Raw genomic sequence first — 27,542 nt, 5'->3', positions numbered from 1 at the left:
TTAGCTGCTTGCATTTAATGACGACCACATAACACAGCTGAGAAAAGTCACCCTATGGAAAAATCCGTCTTCCTTCTGTGCTGAAAAGAAAACTCCCACCACTTCGGAGAGAACAGACATGTCCGGCATTCAGAGATAGACGAAGACCCTCAAAGAGAAATCTACCCTCTCCTGTTTATCTATAGGCCAACTGGGCATTGGGAATATTTCCAGAGAAAAACTTCATACCTTACTCACTCACATTCCCATGTCCCATAATTAGCCGAGTCCTAATTATTCCCTGTATTGTCTCTGGCGCATTCCTTTTGTGAGACAATGGTGGGTAAGACAATGGTGCATAATTCAAACACAGGGCCACTGTAAATGAGAAACTGGCAGAGGGCTCACGGGACGATTGCATTATTCATGAAAAGACATCAGAACAATTGGAGGATAACATTAGATTTTAAATCACAGCGGCAATTACAAGACAATTATCCCAAATGGTGTAATTGCCACAGCTACAGGGTGAGAGGCAGAACCTACACAGCGTTCGTGCCACTTTCTTTTAATACCATGATGAAGACGGGTTTGTTTATTGTAAGAGGAAATTCTCCGGAAGGAAGCATCTGTATTCCCTCCTTTTGAGCCCCGTGGAGCTGCAACCAGAGCCTGGGTAAGGAATGGAACCAGAGGCTGCCCACGAGTCTCTCAAGCACCCTGCCTTGCCTACTCCAAGACATGTAGCGCTCAGCTCCTCTACCTTGTCCTTGAACTTCAACCCAAGTACAGAACCTGGGTTCCACTCCTTCTAGTGGACACCCTTGGCTGATGTCCCCCAGCCAAGGCCTCCCCATGTGCAGCAGTGGGGAGTCACTTGCTTTTCAGGCAGCACACTGGAGTTTACTCCCAGTCCCAATCCTTATTGACACCCCAGCTTAGTTGGCTCAGACAGTAAAGAATTTGCTTGCAATGCAGGAGACCCAGGTTCAGTCCCTGGGTCTGGGAGACCCCTAGAGAAGATGGCTACTCACTCCAGTATTCTTGCCAAAAAATTCCATGGACAGGGGAGCCTGGTGGGCAGTCCATGGCTAGCCAAAGTCAGACATGACTGAGTGATTAACACTTTCCCTTTCATTATAAAGGCAGCTACCATGTACTGAGTACATACAATATGCAACATGCTTCTCACATCTTTTATTTATTTATACTGAGGTAAAGCTGATTTACAATGTTGTGTTCAGTTCAGTTGTGCAACAAAAGTGATTAGCTTATATATGTATTTATATATACATACACACACATACAAATATCTTCTTTTTCAGATTCTTTTTTCATTATATGTTATTACAAGATATACAATATAGTTTTCTGTGTTATGCAGTAGGTCATTGTTGTTTATCTGTAGCAGCACTATTTACAATAGCCAAGATATGGAAGCTATCTAAGTGTCCATCAATGGATGAATGGAATATTACTCAGCCATGTAAAAGGATGAAATAAAGCCATCTGCAGCAACATGGACCTAGAGATTATCATCCTAAATGAAGGACAAATATGGTATGACATGGCTTATATGTAGAATCTAAAAAAATTACAAATGAACTTATTTATAAAACAGACAGACTCACAGACATAGAAAACAAACTTATGGCTACCAAAGGGAGAAGAAGGGGTAAATTAGGAGTGTGGGATTAACAGATATACACTGCCACACATGTGTTCTTATTTAACCTGAGAGGTCTTGGTTTTCTTTGCATTATTTACTCAACAAGTATCTCTCTATCTAGTCTCTTCTTTGTAACTGAGATCTGTTTTAAGAGCCTGGGTTGCATCAGTGACAAAACAGAGCCCCGCCTTCTTGGAGCTCACCTCCTGGGAGTTACTTTGCACAACCCTGGGGACACAATGTGCCGTCTGAAGCACAGGCGGAACCAAACGTAGGTTGGTTGTCAAACACTCTCCGCCTCTTTCCTAATCGCCTTTCTTTCCTTTCCCTTCATTTTCTCTGTCCTTTCCTTCTAGGCCGAATTTGCTGCAGAACTGTGAATCTTTCTAAACCAACCCAACAAACCCTCCTTAAGCATCTGTTAGTTTGATTAGATCTAGCAATATTTAAACTGAATTTAACTTTTGATCTCATAATTTCACTACTAGATCTTTATCATACAATATTCTTGCATAGGAGTGCTAAAATATATTCAATGATACACATTGCCATGTTGTTTGTGACAGTTCCAAACTGGAAACAATGAAAATTATCCATCAGTAAGGGAACTGTTAAATAAATTATGGTGCATCCATGTAGCAGGATATTATGCAGCTGCTAAAAGAATGTACTGATTATAGGAAGATGTCCAGGGACTCCCTTGAAGTGAAAAGGGCATGTTTCAGAATAGTGTGTACAGTTGGGTCCCGAATTTGTAAAACAAATTTCACACATTTACATTTCATTATTTAAAAAGACCAGAAGGATATGAATCAAATTATTATAGGGAGGTGCCTCTAGGGAGTAAGTTGAAAGTGGGAAAGATTTTACCTTTCTTCTTCACTTGTTTTCTGATTTAAAATATGTGTAGATTACTTTTTAGTTAAAATAAAAACACATGAAGAATATGGATTATCTCCCCAGCCCTGAGCACTGGATAATCAGAGATGACTAAGAGGGTATGGATTTCTGCCCTGGAGGAGGTTAACATTATGTGTCAACTTGGCTGGGCTATGGTGCCCAAATCTTTGGTCAAATATTATTTATTATGTTTGGTTAAAGATCATTTTGGTCAAAGGGTATTCTCTGAAGCTGTTTTTTTTTTTATGAGATTACTATTTAAATCAGTGGACTTTGAGTTAAGCAGATTATCCTCCATAATATGAGTGGGTCAAACCTAATCAGTTGAAGACATTAAGAAACAAAGACTGATCTTCCCAGGTGGCCTAGTGATAACCTGTCCATCAACACAGGAGATGTAAGACAGGAGGCTTTGATCCCTGGGTTAGGAAGATTTCCTGGAGGAGGAAGTGGCAACCCACTCCAGTATTCTTCCCTGGAGAAACGCATGGACAGAAGAACCTGTCAGGCTACTCCGTCCATGGTTGGTGTCTCAAAAGAGTTGGACACAACTGAAGGGACTTTGCACACCTAATCAGGTGAAGACGTTAACAGAACAAAGACTGACCCTCCCAGAGCAAGAAAGGATTCTGCCAGCAGACTGCATCTGGACTTGAACTTTAACCCTTGAATCTCCAGACTGCTTGTCTACCCCATCAAATTTTGGACCCACTAAATCACCATGATCACATGAGTCAATTCCTTAAAATAAATCTCTCTATACTTCCTGTGGTTCTGTTTTCTGGATAACCCTAATACAAGGAGAATAAGGTTTAGTGAATTGATGACTCTCTCCGGGGAGGGCTGGTTCCTCGAGGCAGCTGTTGAGGCTAAACATGTAGTCAGCCTGAATACCAAGGGGTAGCTTGTGTCGGGGGTTAGAGCTCCATAATTGTCAGTCACCCCAAATAAATGTGAAATCTATGAGTGTGCTTGGCCCACAAAAGGAGCTTTCAGAATTGTAGCAATTTCCTGTGGAAAACAAGGCATGGGCCATTAGAAAGCACCCACACCCATTCCTCATGCCCATAAGGACCCCGGGCTTTGGTCTCGAGGTCTCCCACGGCCTCGTGGAAGCATCCATGTCACCAAGGGGGTTCATTCTCAAATACCAGGCCCTCCTACCCCAGCGGACAGGCCCACGATCCCCACGTCCAGAGGGGAGAGTGCTTCCTTCTTTCTGACACCAGCCTCTCTTTTCATGGCCCTCTCTCCTCAGCTTTCCCAGCTTGGGAGCTCCATCTTCCACGAATTCATCCATGACCCTCAAATATAAAGAAGGGAAATGATTAACACTTAATTACGATTAAGTAGAAGCAAGAAAAATGCTTAAATATACAGAGTGAAAAAAATAGAATCTGAAATGACGTCTATACTGTGATTACAATTATGAAACATTTATGCAAATGAATGAAAGACTGTAAAGTAATCATAGAAAATACAAACAGAAATTGTTAAGGAAGTGGAAGTGTGGTGAGTTCTCCTCTCCTGCAACAAAAGCTTGTTTCATATTGCTATTGTTGCTTGTCAGTCAAAATGAAAGAAGTGTTGTTTTGCCTGAGGAGGACAGGGTTGGTTATCTCTACTGGGCATATTTCTTACCTCCAGATCTTCTGGAACCAGAAACTAGAATCCTAGCATGTGCCAAACATCTGTCATGTTTGTATCTATAAGCAGCATCTCATTTAACCACCGCCCTAATTCTATATGGAGAAGGAAACGGCAACCCACTCCAGTATTCTAGCCTGGAAAATCCCATGGACAGAGGAGTTTGGCAGGCTACAGTGCACCGGGTCACAAAGAGTCAGACATGACTGATCAGCTGAGCACGCATGCTGATTCTGTAAGGTAGATATCATTTTGTAACTCCAGATTTCAAAACCCATGTGTCAGCTAGGTTGGTTCCTTCTGGAGTTTCTGAGGGCAAATCTACTCTGAGTCTCTCTCCTGGTTTCTAGTGGTTGACAACATTCCTTGGTGTCCGCTGGCTTGTAGTCAGGCCACTTCAATCGCTGTCCCTATATTTTTATTCTCCGTTTGTGTGTGTCTTCATGTGTCTTATCTTCTTATGAGGAATATAGCCATACTGGCTTAGAGGCCACCCTAATCCAGTGTGACCTCGTTTTAACTCGCTTACATCTGCAATCCCTATTTCCAAACAAGCTCATGTTCACAGGCACCAAGGACTAGGACTTCAACATCTTTCCAGGAGACAAAATTCAACCCATAACCACGGATATCAAACCCAGGTCTCTGTGCAACCAAAGCTATGCTCTGGGGTGGGACACTCAGAAATCTTGATAGTACAATTAGAGATTTTTATTGGTAGAAAATGAGGCAACACATACCAGAATATCATTGCAATGGTCTTGAAAATGCATACTGGATAAATGGTGTCTTAATAAAAAGTATCACAAATACCCTAGGAAATACTTAAATAAGCAATGACCAAAGTAATGTAAAAAAATGGACAATTTAAACACAGTAGGTTGTAGCACATCTTCTGTGAATGCTGGGTTCATAAAAAGTGAATTTTTTAAAAAGTGAATTTAATTTTTAACTGGTACTAAACTGATGACTAAAAGCTGTTGACAACCTCTTACTGTTAAGGAAAGCAAGTTTAATTTGGTGGTAAATAAACATAACCTCCATTATATATAAGAATAATTTATTCATCCTTTCTGTCCCAGGGCAAATCATGAAATAGATTTACACACACACACACAATAATTACAAAGAGAGCAACAAGGGCAACTTAGTGTTAGAGAAGATGAGAGTCAATTGTAATTTGTACATTTTTCTCTCAAATTATTTTTCAGCTCTGACAATCATTTCCATGATTTAGAGTCAATCACTTGATCCTAATTTTTGCTGGAAAATCAAAATCAAAAGAAATAATTTAATTTACTGACTGCACTGTATAAACATTGCTCTTTACATTATCTAAATTCAAAATCTCTACCACAAGACAGGAAAATTAAATTTTCTCATTGTTAAAAATGATTGAAATAATTCAGCAGAATGCCTCCAGGTTATGGTTTCTCTAATTACCTTGTTTGCTGAATTCTTAATTAATTATATTCTGAGACATGAAAAAGTCCCATTGTCTTCAGAGCCCATCCTGAGCCTTTTTCCATGCTAGGTGAATTATTTACACAATAAATCTTATCACTGCATTTCAGGTTTGTGTCTGTAGTTGCTGCCCTTTTGGTCATTTTAATATCATTCTTCTCAGAGTCAATTTCCTACCATTTAGAACAAGCATCCAGACCGTTAGCCCCTCCTACACACCAAGATCTGGTCACCTGTCACCTGTCATTGAATTCCTTTGTGACCTAGTTAAACAACATTTTTTTTCCTGGGTCACAGGAATGATACAGTCTTAAAATCTCAGCCTGGAGAAGGAGCTCCTGAAATTGGCCAGGGATTCGGCTTCATCAGAAAGTGACTGGTCAAGATAGAGGTCGAGCCTCCACACAGATGGGCAACCACATCAAAGCCCTGAACCTCCTATCTGTGCAAAACACATTTATTTAAATAAGGTGACGGATAGCGCTCCGAAGAGCTTTCCCGCAAAGCTAGACTCCAGTGAACACCTGAGCTTTAAACTCAAAGGATTTTTCTTTTGTTATTAGTAGCTTTAATCATTATGAACTGAGCTGTTCCTCCAGTAGCCACTAGTTGGAGCTCTTGGAAATGATGAAAGCTGCTTCTATACAAAGGGACCTGGATGCAAATTAGGAAAAATCATCTGTGGCTACGATTTGCATATTTCTTAATTGTCACTCTTTGTATGCATTACAGCATTGTCTTCATGTAACCTGCCTGTCTTACAGATGAAGCAACTGAAGCGCAGTGTGACTAAGTAACTCACCCAAGTTCACACAGTTGGTACATATCAGAGTCTGAATCAAAAGTCCAGCCAAGCTTCCCAGACATTCGTGAACAGATGTATGTATCACCTGGAGAACTTGTTAAGCAGATTCTGATTCAGTGAGGCCGGGATTCTGTGTTTCTAGCAGGCTCCCTGGTGAGGTCAGTCCTGCTGGTCCCTGGACCACCGTCTAAGGAGCAGGACGCCTGCGTGCTAAGTCGAATCAGCACTTAAGCACACTTGTGTGCATCTCATCGTGATCGACTCTGTGCGACCCCATGGGCTGTAGCCCACCAGGCTCCTCTGTCCATGGGATTTTCCAGGCAGGAATACTGGAATGACTTGCTATGCCCTCCTGCAGGGTATCTTCCAGCCCCAGGGATCAAACCCACGTCTTCTGTATTGCCAGCAGATTCTTTACCGCTGAGCCACTGGAGAAGCCCAAGGAGCAGGGTAGTAGAGCCTAACTTCACAGCCTCTAAGGCAATTATCATAGTTTCTGTCAACGGTAGTTTTTTGTTTCCAACTGATGAAAGTCTATATGAAAATCCACGTTTTAAGACTTTCTTTGAGCTTTTCTATATCGCAGATATAAACAATCTCAGTTAAAGTTTGTGGAGTCACAATGGCTCAGATGTGGCCTGATGTTATGAGAACCTCAGCATTCAAACTCTATAGAACCTGCTTACATTTTTCTTGCTAAAATCTGTCTTGCCTGGACCCTCCTGTTGGAACATAGGACCTGAGAGCTGGGCATTTAGCATTTCAGTGAGAAAGAGTTCTTGGTGGTTCTGCTAGTCAGCTGTCTGGCCCTCCTCAGAGAGCCCCACTGTGGACAGATGGAGAAGAGTGGCCCACATGACAGTATTTATAGATGATATTGAGACTTGATGGGTCGGTTCTCACGGCGGCAGCAAGTTTGTTTGCTCAGCTACCAAGTTGTGTCTGACTCTTCGTGACCCCATGGACTGCACGCCAGGCTTCCCTGTCCCTCATCATCTCCCAGTTTGTCCAAGTTGATGTCCACTGCATCAGTGATGTCATCCAACCATCTCACCCTCTGTTGTCCCCTTCTCCTCCTGCCTTCAGTCTTTCTCAGCATCAGGGTCTTTTCCAACGAGTTGGCAGTTCTCATCAGGTGGCCAAAGTATTAGAGCTTCAGCTTCAGCATCAGCAGTTGCCATAGCAATGCCTAACCTGGATCTCCTAAGAATCTAGAGCAGCAGTATGGCTTCTGGAACAGATGCCAGCTCTATGCACTTGGTGGAGAGAGTAATTTATAAGTTGCTGCATGTTCGGTGTTACTGTTGGTGGGATGGGGCTTCCCAGCTGGCGCTAGTGGTAAAGAACCTGCCTGCCAGTGCAGGAGACATATGAGACACAGGTTCAGTCCCTGGGTTGGGAAGATCCCCTGTGAGGGGAATGGCAACACACTCCAGTATCCTGGCCTGGAGAATCCCACGGACAGAGGAGTCTGGCAGGCTACAGTCCATAGGGTCTCAAAGAGTCAGACATGACTGAAGCAACTTGGCATGCATGCATTGGTGGGATTATTATTTGATGAAACCATTTTGAAAGCAATTAAAATGGGAGAAAGATTCAGACTTAAAAGTGGAGGTCTTTTTTGACTTAAAAATTCTGCTTGCAGATATCCATCCTTCAAGAATTCTAACATGTGTGCACATTTATACAAGAATATTCATGGGAGTCTTGTCTGTAATATCCAAACATTAAAGCAGTCAGTCTAGAAGGGCATGATTGATTTATATGTGGAATCTAAAAAAACACAAGGAATGAATGAATATAACAAAATAGAAACACGTTCACAGATACAGAGAACAAACCAGTAGGGAGAGGGAGAGAGAAAGGGGCAAGGTATGGGTGTGGAATTAAGAGATAAAAACTACTCTGTATATAAAATAGATGAGCAACGAGGATATATTGACAGCACGGGGAAATATAGCCATTATTTTGTAAGTAACTTTAAATGGAGTATCATCCTTAAAAGTACTGAGTCACTATGTCACACACCTGAAACTAATATAATTTTATAAATCAACCAAATGCCAATTTTAAAAGGAGGGCATGATTACATAAAATTATGGAATAATCATAACATGGAAAAAATGCAGTCATTAAGCAGAATAAAATATGGACTTGTGAAGATGTCTAAGACAAAGGGTTGAGAGAACACAGTAAGTTTCAGTTCAATTTAGAATCCCATTATGTGACTCACTCTCATCTACATAGGTGTATTTGCGCTGTGTGTGCTAAGTCGCTTCAGCCATGTCCGACTCTTTGCAACGCTATGGCTGTAGCCCGCCAGGCTCCTCTGTCCGTGGGTTTCTCCAGGTAAGAATACTGGAGTGGGTTGCCATGCCCAAGGGGATCTTCCCAACCCAAGGATCAGACTTGGGTCTCTTATGTCTCCCGCACTGGCAGGCAGGTTCTTTACCACGAGCGCCACCTATAAAGAAAGTCACCATTATCTGATCCCCTTACTGTTAGGAGGTTGAATGGGGAAGCAGAAGTATTCACACTAAGAAAATATTCACCAATGAACTGACAATTTGTAAAAGTAGTGTCTGCTCCAGCATCTCTTCCTGCTTTCTCCTGGAGTCAAGGTCTGTGCGGGTCTGGCTCTAGCTGGTCAAGGGGTCTGCACACTGGGTGTCAGTTCAGTGCAATGTGCTACCAGATGAAAGGGCACATCTGGAGAAAGGGCACATCTGGAAAAATGGCTGGAGGGAAGGGTTTCAGAAAGCCTGGGAAAGTGACGTGGAAGGAGAGATATTTGAATCTTGTGGAACCCGGTAGATCAACAAGGACTTGTAGATCAGAAAACATCTAAAAGTGGAATCATTACAAAAGGTCACCAAAAGAGCACTTAATAGAGAATAATTTGAACATAAAAAGTTTAAAAAACTTCCCCTACAGTTTTAAAGAAATGATCCTGTTTGTTTTGGAGGTCAAGGTGGTGAGGGAACATCAGTTAAAAAGTGCAGGGGAGACAGGTTCAAGAGCAAGGGGACATGTGTATATCTATGGCTGATTCATGCTTATGTCTGGCAGAAACCAACACAATATTGTAAAGCAATTATCCCTCAATTAAAAATAAATACATTTAAGAAAAGAAAATAATGTTCAGGGGACCATTGATGCTTTGTTTTGGATGGCTTTATACTATGTCTGTCTTTATGTGGGAAAGCACTTATCTACTACTTGGGGCAGTATATTTTAAAATTCCTAAAAGTATATTCATGAAGATTATCCTTTAAAAATATTAATATAGATCTATGTATACCATGTCCTAAAATCATATATTCTGATAAACATATGATCATTTTTAGAGACATATGCAAGCATATGCCCTATAAGCCCTTCTTTTGCCTGTCTTCATTTTTCTCATTTTTGTGATGAACCTGCACTGGTTTGGAAGTAAGATAAAGGAAAAAATAAAGAGAAGAATAAAGGAAGCAGGAAAGGAAGGAAGGAAGAAGAAAAGGCAGTAAAAAAATTAAAGGGACATGAAAAAATGTTTTAGATATAGTTTTCTATTTTTAATCCCCTTATTCTTGCTTGATCTGTTAGGCTGCTGTAATTTTGAGGTCGATTTGTTCCAAATTATCATTATTGTTAATTATTTAGGTTGTTCCAAATCTTCTTTATTAAGAACAGTACAAAATAAGCATAAGTGGCTGAAAAGTGATTGGAAAGTAAAAGAATGGAGAGAAAAGTGGAAGAATTTTGAGAAATGAGGCAAAGTGCTTCAAGATGAATATCTAGGTTGGGAGACTGCCCTGCTGTGCACCAAAAGAGAACTAGTGACCACAGATGAGAATTTTTACAGGAATCACAATTGAACAGTATCATCTGCTGACCAGCTTGATTTCACCCGGATGTTGTGGCAGAAGTGTTTTGTTTGGATCTTCTGTTTCACACAGAGAAGGGCAGGTCGAGGTGTGAAGAGCTGCAGGCTGCACGGAGGGGCCAGAGGAAAAAGGAAGCTGCTAATTGCTAAGACTTTGGACAAACAGGAGGGCATCGATTTGATGGAAACCTCAGAGGGTCTGTGCAGAGACTCGCAGGCCTGATGCTGTCCTCTGAAAGCCCTGCTCACATCAGCGTTTGACGTGTGTTTGGAAAAGTGAGTTTAAGGGGGGATTCCCACAATTTTAGCATCATTTATACTGAACACTTACATTTCTTCTGGGAGTCTGGAATTTTGGTACATCCCAGGCAGAGGTGCTGACAAGACTAGCCTTCAGTGAAACCCTGGATGTTGAATGTCTGTTGAGCTCCCTGCTGGTTGACTATTTTATAGTCATGAGTAGAACTCTGTGCTGAGTCTCCAGTTATCTTAGGGAATCACTGAACTCAGGTGTGCCTTGGGCACACCTGATCCAGACAAATAAAGTGGCCTTTCCACAGAGATCTGTTTCCAAGCTAAGAACCAGTCCCATTATTTCAAAGGAACAGCAGAGAATAGAGATTGACATAAAAAAATCTCTTTCCCCAGCCAGACCAATGTTATTTCTTAATTGACATCTCTGGGTGGCCCTCCCATTTTGGAGGTAAGGATGGAGATTCAAACACATTCTCTTTCTGCTAAGAGTGGCCACAGGAGAGTCATGAACACGAATATTTTCTTGGCGCTCGATTCGTGAGCACATCCCTGTGTTGTTGGATTGAAGGGCAGGAGACTTCGAGCATTCTCAGTACTTCCCTCTCTTGACATCTTTCTTATTGCAGTTACTAAATTCACCAAGATAAGGAAGGGTTTGTAAGATCACGGGAATTTAGTTGGAGATGTCATTGATTAATTTCTCAATCAAGAATGTCTAGTGAGGGTCAGCACTGCACTGCGTGAGTGCTAAGTTGCTTCAGTCCTGTCTGACTCTTTGCGACCCCATGGCCCCTCTGTCCACGGGATTCTCCAGGCAAGAATATTGCAGTGGGATCCCACTTCCTCCTCCAGGGGTCAAACCCTCATCTATTATGTCTTCTGCATCGGCAGGCAGCTGCTTTACCACTAGCACCATCTGGGAAGCCCAGTATTGTACTGGAACCCAGGAAATAAAGACAGTAAAGACTCAACTCTGCCCTCAGGTGGCTTCTGATCCAGTGGAGGAGCCAGGGCTCTACTGACATTGGCTCAGATGGGGTTTCCAGAGCCAGCAGCTTGTGAGCTGGTTCATATTATCCTGGTGGTCTGAAGCCAGCCATGACACGAGTGTTTGTACTGAAGCCGAGCAGAACCCTGCAGGGCTCCTGGGCATGTGTGTCCCCTGCCCCTCTCTGCGGCCCCTTCTCCTAGTTTGTAGGGAGTAGACTTTAGCCCCACGGCCTTCCCTGAGTTCCAAAGGGCAGTTTCAGTTATTAATCTGGCAAGGGAAGGAATGCAGAGACAAAGGAGTAGCAGCCAAGAAATAATTGTGTAGCCTTGGGGCAGGATCCTGGTTCCACCTGAAGGAAAGAACACACTGTCTCTGAGCTCTTCTGTAGAACTAGAACCCCCAAGGAATGGAAGATGCTAACTACTTGATGAAGCAGTCTTCATTCCAGAGAGGTCACAGATTGATAACTTGGGAATCACAGAAGCTCATCAACAGATCACCTGAGACCAGACTGAAGGAGGGCAGGCACCGAACACACTGATCCTTATCAGCAGGCCTATTCTTGAACCATTGCTGTCAAACTCCTCACCAAATCCCAGACATACAGTTTGGAGGGCATAAGCCCTCTGCAGCCTCCTTTGCCTGGCAAAGCAATAAAGCTATTGTTTTCCACTTCACCCAAAACTGTGTCTCTGATTCAGCACCAGTGCCCAGAGGCTAAGTTTTTGGCATCAATACCATGGAAGTGGGCAAAGCTGGCAAATTGGTGCACCCCCTCTTTTATCTGATTGTTTATCTGCCTACCAATGCATGGATACCTTAGAGGAAGCACACTGACTGAAACCGCCCACCCTGGCCAGCACCATAGTAACTATTTGCAGGAGTTGTTTTAGGACAGGAGGTTCTGGTAAGGAACACGGAACCAATAAATCACCACCAAACAGAAGAGTTCAGGAAAGGTCAGAAGGAGATATCACGTGTCCAACCACCTCCCAGAATCCTCGCTGGCATCCACCTTGGCTGAGTGATGCCTGCACCACCAGGAAAGACTCTGAGTCAGAACGATTGGCTAAATACAACCCAGAAACTAGTCATAATACCCTAGACTGCAAGCCACGTGGCAGAGCAGTCCTCCCGGGTTCCCTCACCCTCCTGCTCTCTGCCCGGGTGCCCTTTCCCAGTAAAACCTCTTGCTTCATCAGCACGTGTGTCTCCTCAGACAATTCATTTCCGAGTGTTAGACGAGACCCACTTTCGGGCCCTGGAAGGGGTCCCCCTTCCTGCAACAGATGGACAAGTAACCGGAGGATGGCAGCACGCCTAGCTCTGCCCACTCGGTCGGGAGAGACTGAAAGCCCAGCCAGGGGAGCATGGCAGTGGGGCTCCAGCATCCTGGGCAGGCAGGGGCCGGCGGAGCTGGCCTGCCAGTGCGGGCAGGGTCAGCCCCGGGGCCTCCCAGTGCCCGGGGAGACGCCTCTGTGCCGCTGCTGCTCAGACAGGGATGCTCTCACAGCAGGCCTGGCCCTCCTGCGCCGAGGCGGGGTGGGGACTGTCCCTCCCCTTTTGGAGTCCCTTCTGGTCTCAAGGTAGCATCCTGTAACGTCACTTCTCCAGATCAATTTGGCACTCCCCCTCAACTTCTCTTGTATATATTTTGACTTTTAGTCTGTGTACAAAATTGTCTAGAGCTCTACTTTTTGGAGGAAAATTCAGGTGCTAATTGTGCCCCCAATTTTTGGATTTATTTATTTATTTAGAAAGAGGCTTGCTGTAAAGCTGCCTAGAATGCATGGGGACACATTTACAAAAGATTTCTGCAGAGATGCGGCTCAATGATCCAGCACTGCTTTCATTCCCATCAGGAGAAAGCCCTACAGGCAATGGTACCCAGTAAGAAGCTACATCAAATTTCAGTGTAGGTTCGCACCAGAGCCCATGGAAGTCTTTATGGGAGAAAGAAGTTTCTGAGAAAACTACTATCCCTAGAAATATAATTGCCACGTGAGCAATTAACTGAAGACAAATGAAAGGCAACACTTAAAAAAAAGTCAACACGATTGATAGTTTCCTTTTTTTCTTTTTACTTGAAAATTTGTTTTAACCATCAAATTTTGGCAGTTACAAACCTGTACACTGTTCGGTTTTTGTGGGGTTTTTTTTTTTTTGTCATCTTTTTTGTTTTTCTTTCATTTTTTAGAAAAAGAACACAAGACTGAACACTGCCAACAGCATTATATGCAGAAACAATCCATTTCCATAAGGGGCAGGATCCACTTTAAGTGTTCGCGTTCCCTTTGCATAAGGTTTGGTGTGTGATGTGTGTGCAAGTTGAGGTGAGTGTATGTGAGTGTGAAGAAACGATGCACTTCATTCTGAATCTGAGATGGCATACAAATCAGGTACTTAGTAACTGGGCAAAACACACTTGATTTTTAAAATGTCAATAGGAACATTTTCTTGGAAACAGAGAAAGTTAAATGAAAACAGTAAAACCAAAGAAAGGCTACAGTACATTTGGAAATGATTCAAAAACATCATTTTCGAATCTAAAATGCTTTATGTGTGTGTGCGCAGTTACCTCAATAGTTTGCAGACCAACAGCATGGGTGACTTAGAATTATATTCAACCCCCCAAATTAAAGAATCCTGCACTTTAATTAAAGAATTAAAGGCATCAAATACAGTATATCTACAAAAGCCTGGAAAATTGAAACCATTATATACAATTTTATAAACATTTTAACACCGAAACATACATCTTTTACAAACCAGCCTGTTTGTAACAGGTAAATTTACATGACAATCTCTCTGATACAGTGCTTAAAAAGAACTGCTTCCATTTCTGAACACATCTGAACACATTTGTCACTTCCCGAAATGCAGTAGTATGGGCTCATAAAATTGTTCAATAGTAGCAATTCAGGGATTTGTTTGCCAGAAGGGTACTACAGTACATACTGATGGGTCCAAACATACTCCAAACGACTCTACGACTCTCGAGTGCATTCTAAACACTGGAAGAGACTAATTATGGCCTTTGTGTAATATTACATATTTGTAATTATTGCTTTTCATTATTACATAAGGAAAGAAAATCTTATTCTTTTCCTATCTCTTAGCCAGTTGGCTAAATATTAACTGATGCCAAATCCACATATGGCAACTTTAAACCCTAGAATTATACAACCAGAAGCTTAAAGACATTGTGGATTTACACCAGAATAATGTGCAGTTGAACGCTGCAGGACAAAGCCCAGCAAAAACACAGAACCCGCCTCTCACAGACCACACAAAATGATGACGTGAAAGAAATGCCTCTTCACATCTCCATTTCCCATGATTGGAAGCTGAAAACAAAAAACATAAAACCTAACCACTTTAGCAATATCTGTGCACTGGGAGGGCAGCAGAGAGGAGAGACCAGACGATCACCTGGACAACCCGTGCCAGAGCTCCCCGAATTCTCCCACAGAGGTGTCCCTGGGTCCTAAGGGATCTAGTTTGCTTGTCTCTCATCTCCCTGATGCTATCATGTAGACTCGAGCATCAGCGGGGCAGCGGGGGCGGGGGTGGGGTGGGGTGGTGGTGGGGGTGGTAAGTAAATAGGAATTGGCTGACAGTGTTTTCCTTGCTCTCTTTCCCCAGGCTCCGCTACTGATTCCCAAGAGTGGTTCCTGGTAAGTTCCAGGAATGCATCAATTCCCTTTCTAGGTTTTCACCCCGATTGTCTGATAGGATAAATCTTACATGCATGGACTTGACTTGTTCCTATCACTAAATCTTCTACAATGGCATTTCATGAACTGGCAGGATAGGAGTACATGGAAAGTTGGCATGGAATGAAACTCAGTAACAAAATCCTCATAGAAGAAAGCAAATAAATTAAACACCTACCTTCTGTATCTTTTACAGCCCCAGGGCATCTGCTGACTCTATGACAAGCATCACTAGTCCAGCTAATCTCCACCTAACCAGAATGTGTGCAATATAAGCAAAGTGCCTACAATGGGCTATGGAAAATGGCTTCCAGAGGTAGCACATATATGTTAGGAAAACATGTATGGGAAAGACACTAATTGGCTTAAATCTTTCCCATGTGGTTCATCAGGGTGAATGGGTAGGAATAAATACCAGGGCTGGGAGGAAAGAAAAAAGAAAAACAAATGGACCTGGTAGGTAAGTTTTACTGTACTTACTGATCAGTTTGAGTTCCATTTTATAATTATCATTCCATCTTCATTTTAGAAAACATCCATTTGGTGAAAGTAGTTTTGATAGATGTCCAAAGAAATGTATGAATTCTGTAACTGCACCTTTCCTATGGGGGCTGCAAAAAAAATCTAAGATCATGAGGCTTCCAGAGAAATACTCTCCATGAGTTCTCTCTAGTATATTCCAAAGCAGGAATGGGGTGAAATCAAAAGCTCCAGCAGAAGCAGGCAGACACCATGCCCCAGGCAGGTTAGTTGTGAATAATAGTAACAGAAACAATACTGGTCAAACGGATGAGCTCTAGTTCTTGTTCAGCTACTTAACTTCATGTGCGAGCTTGGGTGAGTCCCTTCCCCTCTCTGGGTATGTTTCCTCTTTTATAAAATAAGGGGATTGGATAAGCAGATCTTAAGCACCCTTCCAGCTCCTAAATCATTGGTCGCCCCACCTAGTTCCATCTTGGCCTGGCTGCAAATCATTTCAGAATCTACAGGAAAAGCTAATTATCCAGAAAGTGAAAAGATATCATGTGTTTAAAGGTAACTGATCAAAACATAACACATGCTTGTCTGGGATACATTTAGCTGCAGAGCTACTGTGAAGAAAACCAGGGGAAGATATCCTGAAGAAAGAGGTATTTTATACAGGTCAGAGCCAAGAGTGGGCCCAATTTTCTTGGGTGACTTGACAACAGCATTAGGATCTATTTATTCCTTCATTACTGGGTTCCGAGGGCACTCTGCCTGGAGGGTATGCTGTGCAAGCAGGACTGACTCATCGGCATTAATCTCCTTCTAATATTTCCTGGGGCAAGAAATGAATTGTTGGTTTTACTTTGATTGTTTTTTATGCCACTGCATTATAGAAAGTGTAGCAGCAATTCTATTCTAGACCATTAGTTTGTCATTTTCTCTGTGATTCTTGCAAATGGGTTTCTTACATAAGAAAAATACCAAAGATTTCATTCTGCCAAGCAGCCTTAGTGAAATTCATTTATTTCAAGACCACGGTGCAGATAATGTTTCCATGAGTAGGTCTGACTAAGAGATAGGAAGAGGAGAAAAGCTGAAAAATCTGTGAAGTGTATGAGTGTACAGTTTACTCAGGAAGCTTGAGAATGAAAAGGAATTTTTGTTTGTTTAACTAAGTTTTAACAAACTTTTGGAAACACTGACTCCTACAAAGAAGTGGATTGAACATGACTGAAACGTCTGAGTGGATGAGACACAGATTCAGGACGGTATGGTGGACACACCAACGCCATATGTCACCAGAAACTGTGGACACAGAGATTCGCTCATATGCAGAGAGTGCAAATATGCATTTATTTAACCATGGCCTCTGTGCACGTGCCCATGATCTGACTGAAACAAAAGAGTCAAGTTACTCAGCTCATCAACTTTAAGCTTGGAGTTACTGTATTTCCAGTCAGATGATTCTCCTGGCAATTTTGGAAACTCAAGGTCAAAGCCCGCATGTCAGAAGAGAGGAGAACCAAAAGGCAGGGTGTAGCTAAACTTTATACTTTTTTCAAATAAGAGTTTAGTTCTGAAAAATTATAACAAAATACTGTTTTGTCTTCTTCCTTAAAAAAGCACAGTTTTGCTTCAAGTTAATATAAACGGCAATACCAAAATAAAGTTAACTGAATCGGAATAAAATATGGCATTTGGTGTTTCTCTAATATTAAGATCAGAGAAATTGGAAGGTTGGCCTTGCTGGCAGGATTTTTAACATAGGTTGTATCCTAAAACCTTCCTGTCACTTCTCCTCAAGAGCAGCCTTACTGAGTGCAAGCACATATCTGTACATAGGCCCAGACACACACACTATTATAATTTATACACAATAACTAATCTTTCTTCTCCTTTTTTTAAAAAACAAAATTGCATCTATAGTGATGACGCTACCAATTTAAAACACATACCTTTTATCTGCATTATCAAGAACTGTGATTATCTAGCTGAAAACTTTGGAAGTATTTTCTTTTTTTCCTTGAATTTGTGAATTCTGCTTAAACCTCTCAATGTCTCTCATTCTAGGGAACAATGTACTAAAATATTCCTTTTTTTGTCTCTTTATTTCCTGATTCTTAGAACAAACGCCAATTTCTGCCACAATGTTAAAATTGTAGTTACAGCCAAGAATATTTACTGGAAAACACAAAGACAGATAATCACATTCTTTCCAATGTTTGCACAATGTTAACCTTCCCCTCTACCTACAAAGTGGAACCCAGATATCTCAAGTATTCCTCTTCATTGATATCTTTTTCAATGATCATAAAATACAACTATATTATTTCAGATGCTTAACACAAACAAACAAACAAAAATAACTGGGCATACTAAACATGTTACCCAAACCTAACTTTATAGCTGAAAATTGGGTAGCTTATTTAAAAAAAAATAAAAAGTTGATTTGAAAGGCTTCAGCCCATTTTCTTATTTAGTAATGGTCGTTCCTCTTTTCTTTTGCCTAAGAGACTAACTTTTCCAACAGTCATAACTACTGTTTTCATTTCCCCCCATTGGCTCAAAATTACATGCAACAAAGCCTCTTGGCTTGCTGCCAGTTAATAATACTGCAAGGGCCGGCCCGACGCTGTAACACTTGGCAGGGCACAAGACTGCAGAAAGCAGACAGACGGGCGTCTAACGTCACGGCGGAGCTCGCTTCCCCTGGAAAAACTTGGTGCACCTTCTGGGTCATGTAGGCAGACACGCGCTGCCCGGGCGATGGGTCACCTCTCAGAAACAATTTCTGAGCCTTTCCTTTTCACCCACGGGGAGTCGAGCTTGCTCGTGACAGTAGGACTCGGAGGAGTTTCCGGCTGAGAATACCGCGTTGCCTGCTGCGCGGAGCCGCGAGCCGCGCCGGTCTCTGCGCGTTGTGCCAGCCCGCGGGCTCCCCGCCTCTACACCTGGGTCTGCTGCTGGGTCTCCAAAAAGGGAATGTGGAGGCTGGCAAGGCTGAGCTCCCCAACGCTCTCATAGTCACTCACGGCCGCTTCGGAGTCGTCGAAGCCGCAGCTGGCCGACACGTCGGAGGATGAGGGGCCCCGGGCGATGTGCAAGGGGACGGCCGCGCCGTCTGCGGGGCCCGCCGCGGCCTCCGCGCCCGCGTTCACGCTCACCGCGAAAGTACTGAGCTCGCCGGCGGCGGGCGGGCCCCCCACGTCCGTCTCGTGCGGGAAGGGGTGGGGAGGGAGGTACTGGCTGGGGTGGAACTGCGGCCGCCTCCGGCAGCCCGGGCTCAGCGTGCCGGCCAGCGAGCCGGGCCGCGCGGGCGGCAGGCCGTCGTACTGGTCCGCGAAGTCCTCGGGCAGCGGCGGCGGCAGCGGGTCCTGCCCCAGGAAGTCGTCGTCGTGCGGCGGCGGGTACTCGCTGTCCACGTCGTAGCCCCCCAGGTAGTAGTCGCTCTCCAGCCCGCGCGCGCTGCCCGGCGGCGCCGCGCCCTCCTGGCTCTCGTAGGTGGGCACCTCTTCTATGTCGGACAGGCGGGCCCCGGGCATCCAATCGGACGTGTCCCAGTGGTAGGCTGCGAGAGGGAAGCCGGGTCAGTTAGTTTCCTCCAGGGCGGCGCTGGGCACAGGGCGCGGAAAGCGGCGGGCAGGGGACCTGGCATGCAACTCAATGCCCAGGAGACAGCTAAGAAGCCAGGCGCAGCCCCATGCTTTTTACAGGGCCCTTCTCGGGCCAGCCGTGCTCTCGCCCGGGGGGTACGGGCAGCGGCAGCGCTGAGGAGGAGGCCTGACTGCTGCCGCGTCTCCCGCTCGGCCACGGCATAAGCCTTGGTGAGCCGGGCACGCTGCGGAAACAGTTCTAGAAGGCTCTCCCCTCCACTCCCTCCTTCTAGCCGCAGGCTAAGTGCAGAGCCAGGCTGGCAACATGCTCTAAGAGGGAAGATGCACCAGTCTTCCTGTGGGCCGCAGGAGGGCGGGGGATGCGCCGTGCAAATGAATGAATGACTGGGGCCGGGAGAGACTTGGGGAGGGAGATGTGGGCGAGGCTTTCACCCCTAGTGCCAATACACAAGACACCTGGAACATGCGAAAGGCAGGTCAAAGACACTCAGAAACGATGGAGGGAGACGGACAGGGTAAGGGCAAACTCAGAAATTTCTAATGCATAAGGAGCATCTGGTGCTGGGGGCGTGGCAGCATCACCTCGGTTGAAGTTCTGTCCTTGATCCATGACAGACACTGTTTAAACACAAAGTGAGAAGTGAAACTGACAGTCCGAGGCATGTGAAGAGGGTACAACAGGCCATTTTAGATGACTTAACAATGCCTATTTCTCCCTGTTATTTAAAAAAAAAAATCTATAGCAGACCCTAATAGTTTTAAATCACGAATGCAAGTTACTTGATTGAAATCAATCCCCATAATATTGTAGCTTTGAATGATTTCTTAAATATCCCTAGCTCATGATAGGTGCTCAATCAATACATGTTGAATGTAAGAACGAACTTAGTATTAATCTGGATTTCAACTAAGTGGCTACTCTTCTCTGGGAAGGGATTTTGTAAAAAGAGTATCTCACATATTGAAAAAATTATGAACTGGATTTTTTTTTCAAAATTGTAAAATTCACTCTAATTCAGAGAGAGACATTCAGTGTCTCATTTGAAACCACCTTTTTACTGTTGCCAGCTGATTAAAATCACCCTTAGTTCATAAAATAAAGAAGCTACAAGGATGTATTATACAGCCCAGGGAATATAGCCAATATTTTATAATAACTATAAATGGAGTATAACTTTCAAAAAGTATTAATCACTATGTTGTACATCTGAAACATATATAATACTGTACAACTATACTTAAAACAAAATTGTCCCTTTTTCAAAGTAACAAGGAAGCAGTGTCTCCTAAAACGGTAATTGCACAAAGAAATGCTACGGAAGAAAACAGTAAATACCTTCATTCTCTATAGTGTCAACTACATTGTTGACAAGCTGAATGACAGTCACTATGGATGCTTGTGGCCAGGAAAGAAGACAGGGGGGAGGAGAAGGACAGTTTCAGGTTAGTTATGTCTTCTGAACGTACACTCTTAACAACAGCACAGCAACAACAAAGGTACAGCACGCAAATACCCAAAGTTTCCCATAGTCCATCTACTGGACTACAGTGGACACTGTTATCCCCTGGGATTCTCGGAGGAAGGGAAACAGCAGCAAACGCAGGGCCAGTCCTCCTGAAAGACATGACTGCAGGAATTGCCATGTCATAAATTCACACCTGTGGCCCAGTGAAATCAATCTAGGAAGGCAGAAGCTCATAAGCTCATGCTAATTTCTCATTAGTAACTCCCAAGGCTCCGAGGAAGATCTCACTATTCCCAGGGCTAATTACTTGCTGGTCAGCCATGCTGCTCTGAGCCAAATGCCAGTGATGAACAATAACCTTTGCAGGACTGATGGTTTCACACTCAGATGGTGCCACTGGCAGCCTGGGATGACCCGAGGCCCAGCTCCCACCCGCAAAGTGTAGATGGGAGCTTGGCCTCTGAAACAGTCAGAAAATGGGGAGGAGATTTCTGAGCCCACCTGGCTCGCCTTAGCATCTGATACCAGAAGCTTTTGGAGAGGTGATCAGGCTTAAACCAATCGGTAAAAGGCTAAGTCAAACATCTCTTTTGGTAAATGTCACATTACTCTTGAAAATATATGGGTTATTTTCAAATATCTTTTGATATTGATTTCTAACATAATTCCACAGTGATTAGGAGAACAGACTGTATGATTTCAATACCTTTGGACCATCAAATTTTTGTACCTTGTTTAATGTCCCTGGATATATTCCAGTGTCTCCTAGTTTATAGTCCATGGGAACTTGAATAGAATTTGTATCCGACTATTGTGTGAAAACTGTGTAAATCTTAATTATGTTGACTTGGTTCATGGTGCTTTTCAGTCTACTTTGTACGTGTGTGTTAGTTGCTAAGTTGTAGTCTGACTGTCTGAGACCCCGTGGACTGTAGCGCTCCAGGCTCCTCTGTTCATGGAATACTCAGGCAAGGATTACTGGAGTGGGTTGCCGTCTCCTACTCCAGGGGATCTTCCCAACCCAGGGATCCAACCCAGGTCTCCTTCACTGCAGGCAGATTCTTTACCATCCTAGCTACCAAGGAAGCCCTCAGGCCCACTGTATCCTTCTACTTGTCAGTATATTCATTCTATTAACTTCTGAGAGTTTGATATTGAAACTCCAACTTAAATTAAAAATCTTAATTTACTTTAAAAAATTGTAATATATAGTGAAATTATCTGTAATTTTGTTCTGTATTTTCCAAGTCTCCTGTACATGTGTTATCATACTTTCATAATTTAAAAAACAAGAAAGAGGGGAAAAAAAAAACTAATTGGTAGAAAATTCCTAACACTTTAGGAAGCCTGCTAGAATGGACCAGCCTAGAATGCTAAGCATGAAAGCCCAAGTATGTCATGAAGCAGAAACTGTGAAAGTAGTCAACCAGACCTCATCACTGGGCTGCTGTCTGGAGCACGGAAACACTATGTTCTTGGGTGCTTCTAGATAAAACACAAACCAGAGACAGCTCTTCTTCTGGTTAGGGCTGAAGAAGGGGGGTAAACACCAAGGCAAACAGATCTGGAGACCTGCCTCTGACCTTCTGAGATAGCTTGGAAGAAGTCTGCTGTCAGCGTGGCTTGTTGCCCAATGGTTTCTGCACCTCTCAGGAGGGCCAGGGATTTGGGAAGGAAGTGGGAGGGATTGGGGGTAGTGATGGGGAAAGCAGACTGTTTCACTTCCGTGATTGATGTTACGGTCTTGGGGCTCCCCCGTTTCTATCTCTACCTGTGGGGTGGAATTGGGGGGGTGGCAAAGACTATGTTGTTTTCATTTTGTACTTCATGGTACAGAATGCCCAGTGTAGGAGTCAGTGCCTAAGAGAAACTCCACAAGGGTTTAGGGTTGAATGATGACATAAATTAATACATATTCAATTTTTACCAATTGTTGACCAACTGGAAAATGGCATAAGGTATAGACTAAGATACTAAATTACTAAGATACTAAGACTAAGACTAAGGTTGCCTGTCTGTTGATGACTATTGGAAATTATTCTTGGTTCACCACCATGTGGTAAATTCTCACTGTTTTATGACCATTTCTGCTCCCCTTCCCTTCCTGGGGGAGATCAACCCAATCTCCAAGCCTGGTTCCTCAAAGTCAGAAGATTGAGTCCAGAATTAATGCCCTCTCCATAAACAGGGGTTCATAAGCAATAGAGGCAGCAGCTTTGGAGTCAGTGGGGTTCATGAGCCACATGGAACTGGATGTACCATTTTGGGTGCATGTGCATTTCTCAAAGGAGCTGAGGTATCATGTCTACTAGAGTCTCCAAAAGCTCATGACCCCACGCGATTATAAGGGGTTCTCAACTGAATGAAGATACCACCTCTCTGGGAAGCAGGTTCTACTGGAAGGAGGTCTTGCCTCTGAACTAATTTCTAATGATGGGGAGGTTGGATGTAGAGTGAAGAGTGAAGACATCATCATGAGTTAAAAAAGGAAATAAATCACAGTTTGCTAGAGAGTATTCTTTGGAATAAGGTCAAAGAGGATGCGTCACTGGAGGTCTGGGGGAACCTTGTCTCTTTCTGCGCCTGCTCACAGCTGGGGCAGCTCAATGGGAGCTTTGCTCTTTCTATGAAAACACCCAACAGTGGAGTTCACCAAAAAGCTGTGAGCATGGGCAGAAGCCCAAGATCAGGTCAGGAAACGAAACAGGTCCCATCACCCTCTCCTCAGCCAGCAACTGCCAGCACAGGAGACACAGTCCATGGGGGAAACAAATCCCGGGACTTCTTACCATTGTCATCGCCCGAATCCGACTGGAAGGAACTCAGGGACTGCACTTCCGAGTTGCTGCCTTTATTACTGCCTGCAAAGCAGGTCACTTCTCCCGGGTCATCAACCCCTTTGTCTTCATGGACAGCCAGAGAGAAAGCAGAAATGACACTGGTTACCTTGTGCATATTTCCAGCCCCGTCCCCTGCCAGAGTTCACTTCTTGGGGCGCTTTCATCTGCTCAGAGAAAAGAATTTAGCCACACAGTAGAAAATTGATTGTGCCATCGGGGGCAAAGGTCTGTCAATCAAGAGATTTACATTATGGATTTGAAACCCTTAACCCGTGGCAAATGAGCTTCCAAATAGCTGACAGCTGAAAGTGCTGTTCTGTCTTCATAGGGGAGCGACTGAGTGAGGAGTGAAGGGAGGATGGAGTGGGCTGGGTTTTGCCATTCAGAGTTAATTTAAATCATTTGCATGGACCGACGTGGTGTCAACACCAGGTTAAGTGAGATTATTTTTAAAATAGGGGTATAAATATTTTATAGGCAAGAATATCATTACAGGTCTCCAAACTTCCTCTCTGGGGAGTGAGTGAAGTTTTCCGTGTGGCCTTCTAGAGGGCAGCGTCACACCACTTTTTGGAAGTGACAGCATGCGGCGCTCGCAAGAGGGCAGTCAGTCGGTGGTGTGGACGTGCTGTTAGCCACACACTTCCCCTTTCTTTGCCACACAAAGACAGCCTGCACACACACCCCAACAGACACCACACAGCCACACACACTACAGGGCTACCCTCCTATGTGGTGGACTAAGGAAGCAATGGGAAACAACCCGTGTCTCCAAGTTGTCAAGTGAAAAATGAATTAGTCACCCAGAGACTGTTTCACCAGCTAGCACTGCCTTGTTTAACAAAGGAGGAAATGTATTCCATAAAAACTCAACAATACTTTGGAGGGCTGTGCGAGTTTTGGCCTGAGGTGGATTCTGGAAATAAAGCTGTCACATCCTGAAGCAGGGGCAGGGAACTGATCAGCAGGAAAACTTCAAATCATTCCAGAGTGTGATGGCCCCAAGAGAGGGGGCCTCGTGCTTCAGGAACGGTTGTGCTTCTCCGTGACTAGAGAGGTCACCGTTTCTTCCACCCGGGGTGGTGGTGGGAGCGGGCACTGCAGTGTGGCCTCTGGCACCAGATGCTGGAGCCACAGCAAAGCAATCAGTTGATAAACAGCGGATCTAAGTGGAGAGAGACGCCAGGGAGAAACTCACCTGTCAGCAGCCATGCCGCAGAAAACAAGACGTGCCTTGGAAAAGCACAAAGTGGGCACCAGGCTCAGCTGTGAACACAGCTGACGGGAGGGAGGGGATGCCAGGTGACCTGCCCTGGTGAGCACAGTGCTGGGCAGAAACTCCTCTCTGCATTCCTCCATTTATTTAAGCCCCCGGCTTTTCATTGCTAAGTAAAAGGAGGCTTTCCATTAACCAGAGGATTTAGCAAGGCTGCAGTGAAGTCTAACTCTACAGATAATTTGAGAGGGAATATATTTATGGGTAAAATCCAAGGGTGACCGCTGCTGCTGCTGCTGCTAAGTCGCATTAGTTGTGTCCGACTCTGCGACCCCACAGACGGCAGCCCAGTAGGCTCCACCGTCCCTGGGATTCTCCAGGCAAGAACACTGGAGTGGGTTGCCATTTCCTTCTCCAATGCATGAAAGTGAAAAGTGAAAGTGAAGTCGCTCAGTTGTGTCCAACTCTTAGCAACCCCATGGACTGCAGCCTACCAGGCTCCTCTGTCCATGGGGTTCTCCAGGCAAGAGTACTGGAGTGGGGTGCCATTGCCTTCTCCCAAGGGCAACTACTTGAATTATAAGTGTGTCTCCTTAACGGTGGACTCAGCCATGGGGGCGCACTAGAATGGCATGCGAAGAGGCTTTCTGCCATCATCAGCAGACCCTCCCTCTCCTGCGCCTCTTCCTCCTCCCTGTAAAAGTTCCAGGAGTAGTCTTGGTAAAAGCACCTGATGCGCCAGGTTCGAATCCTGTCCCTCCCTTTCCTAGTTACTGCTCATGAAGTGAGGTGAAAGTCGCTCCGTCGTGTCTGACTCTTTGTGACCCCATGGACTATACAGTCCGTGGAATTCTCCAGGCCAGAATACTGCAGTGGATAGCCTTTCCCTTCTTCAGGGGATCTTTCCGACCCAGGAATCGAACCCAGGTCTCCCACATTGCAGGCGAATTCTTTACCAGCTGAGCCACCAGGGAAGCCCAAGGATACTGGAGTGGGTACCTATCCCTTCTCTAGAGGATCTTCCCGACCCGGGAATCAAATGTAGGCAAGTTATTTCACGCCCCCCTCCTCCAACTGGTGCCCATGTGGGGCAGCGTGGGATTTAAGGGGATGATTTAGCACACCGCAGTGGCGGCTTTTCATGATCATTTGCTGCCTCTGTTTTCTCACCAAATCTTTTCGTCCTTAACCCTTGCACACTGGACTCTGTCTTGAAGATTCACTGAAACATTCTTGAGATCACTAAGAAACTTTCAGGTGGTAAGCATAATATATCTACTTTTTTTCTGTGTAAGACTGTATCCTCCTGGATAGTTTTATGGGACTGAACCCTGCTGACCTTATTGATACCCTTAGCTTCTGCTCGCTGCCCTTTCCGCTTTTCCGGCTCTCTCTTTGTGGCCCGTGTGTGTTTCCCTTCCTGGCCCTAGCCCCTGCCTACCTCCCACATGCAGGCATTTGCAAGTGGCCCAGATTGAGCATATTCTCTGCTCCTGCTCCCTTGGTGAGCTCACACTCTCAGAGAGTCAATCATCTTGACTGTAGCTGGCATCCAAACTTTTACTTCTAGCCTTGCCTTCCTCCTAAACAACAGAGCTAGACACCCCTCAGGAAACCGCTTCTGTGTCCCCTACACTAACTGAGCTGCTTCCTATTTCTAGAAGGCCCTTTCAGATAGTTTCCTCCCAAATCTTACTCATGCTTAAAGACCCCAGGAGGCATGCCCCCTTCCTCCATGCAGGAACCCTTTACCTCCTGACTACAGGTGTTTTCTAGCTTCATTTAAAACTAGCACCCCCCCCCCCCGCCCCCCGCTTCTGCTCCAACATATATCAGGGTACTATATCCTCAGCCTTTGGAAACTCCAAACACCCAGGATGTTATTGCTTCTTGAATATAAAGCCACTAGGCCTGATGAAAAGTCATAGGATACCACAGAGCTTGCCTGACTGATACTAGAGCAGGGAAAACAATCACCACCTCTCACTTAGATGTTTGTAGAGGCCAATTAACTGCTTCCTTCTCGCTTACTTTCTGCTTAGTCTCTTTTCCATGGATTGGTCTGAACCATCTTTTAAAAGTGGAAATTATATTGCACTACTTTCCTGCTTAAAATTCTGCATTAGTGTTGCTCACCAAGCTCCAACTACATTGACCTTGCCTATGTTCTTCAGTATACTCAAGTCTTTCCCACCCCAGGGCCTTTGCACTTGTGGGTCTTCCTTTCGCCTGCAATTCTGCTGCAGGAGGCCAAGAGGAGAGGGAAACACTAGCATGTGGCCTGGACCACATTTCCTGCTTGTCTCCTGGACCCTGCGTTCCAGCCAAACAGAAGGACCTGCTCTTCTTCTGAATTTGTGCTTCTATGTAGAACACCCTTCTTTTCCTGGACTTTTAATCCACCATGGTCCAACTCCAATGTCCCTCTGCTTCTCTCAAGTCTTCACCCTAAGACTGGAAATACTCTTCTCTGACCTTCTAGGGCACACTTCCTATATATGGCATATGTGGCTACGCTGCGTGGTTTACTGCCAAGAGTATGTTGTTATGAAAAGAGCATGGGTTTTAGAGGCCGGCAGCCCTGGGTTGGAATACCAACAGCCTCTTACAAACTCTGCGATGGTGGGCACCTTGTATGTTCTCT

General features: G+C 44.4%; 1 protein-coding gene across 7 annotated transcripts in view; it reads right to left on the bottom strand.

Annotated features, from left to right (window-relative positions):
• Positions 1-13,639: 13,639 nt before the first annotated feature.
• FAT3 (FAT atypical cadherin 3) overlaps positions 13,640-27,542 on the bottom strand; it is a 761,607-nt gene continuing 747,704 nt past the window's right edge. For 5 of the 7 annotated variants that reach the window (XM_043451894.1, XM_043451896.1, XM_043451897.1 and 2 more), the window contains 4 exons: positions 23,632-23,745; positions 20,713-20,772; positions 19,959-19,994; positions 13,640-19,330 (listed from right to left, as the gene is read on the bottom strand). In XM_043451894.1, the coding sequence (XP_043307829.1) occupies positions 18,708-19,330; positions 19,959-19,994; positions 20,713-20,772; positions 23,632-23,745 (833 nt within the window). In that variant the 3' untranslated portion in view covers positions 13,640-18,707. The remainder of the gene's footprint in view (positions 19,331-19,958; positions 19,995-20,712; positions 20,773-23,631; positions 23,746-27,542) is intronic. The other 2 variants (XM_043451899.1, XM_043451900.1) reach the window with 2 other exon arrangements.

The sequence above is a fragment of the Cervus canadensis genome, chromosome 29 (genome assembly GCF_019320065.1).
Source record: "Cervus canadensis isolate Bull #8, Minnesota chromosome 29, ASM1932006v1, whole genome shotgun sequence".
Lineage (NCBI taxonomy): Eukaryota > Metazoa > Chordata > Mammalia > Artiodactyla > Cervidae > Cervus > Cervus canadensis.
The sequence above is the reverse complement of the archived record's forward strand: the minus strand, read 5'-3'. Positions and strand labels throughout refer to the sequence as shown.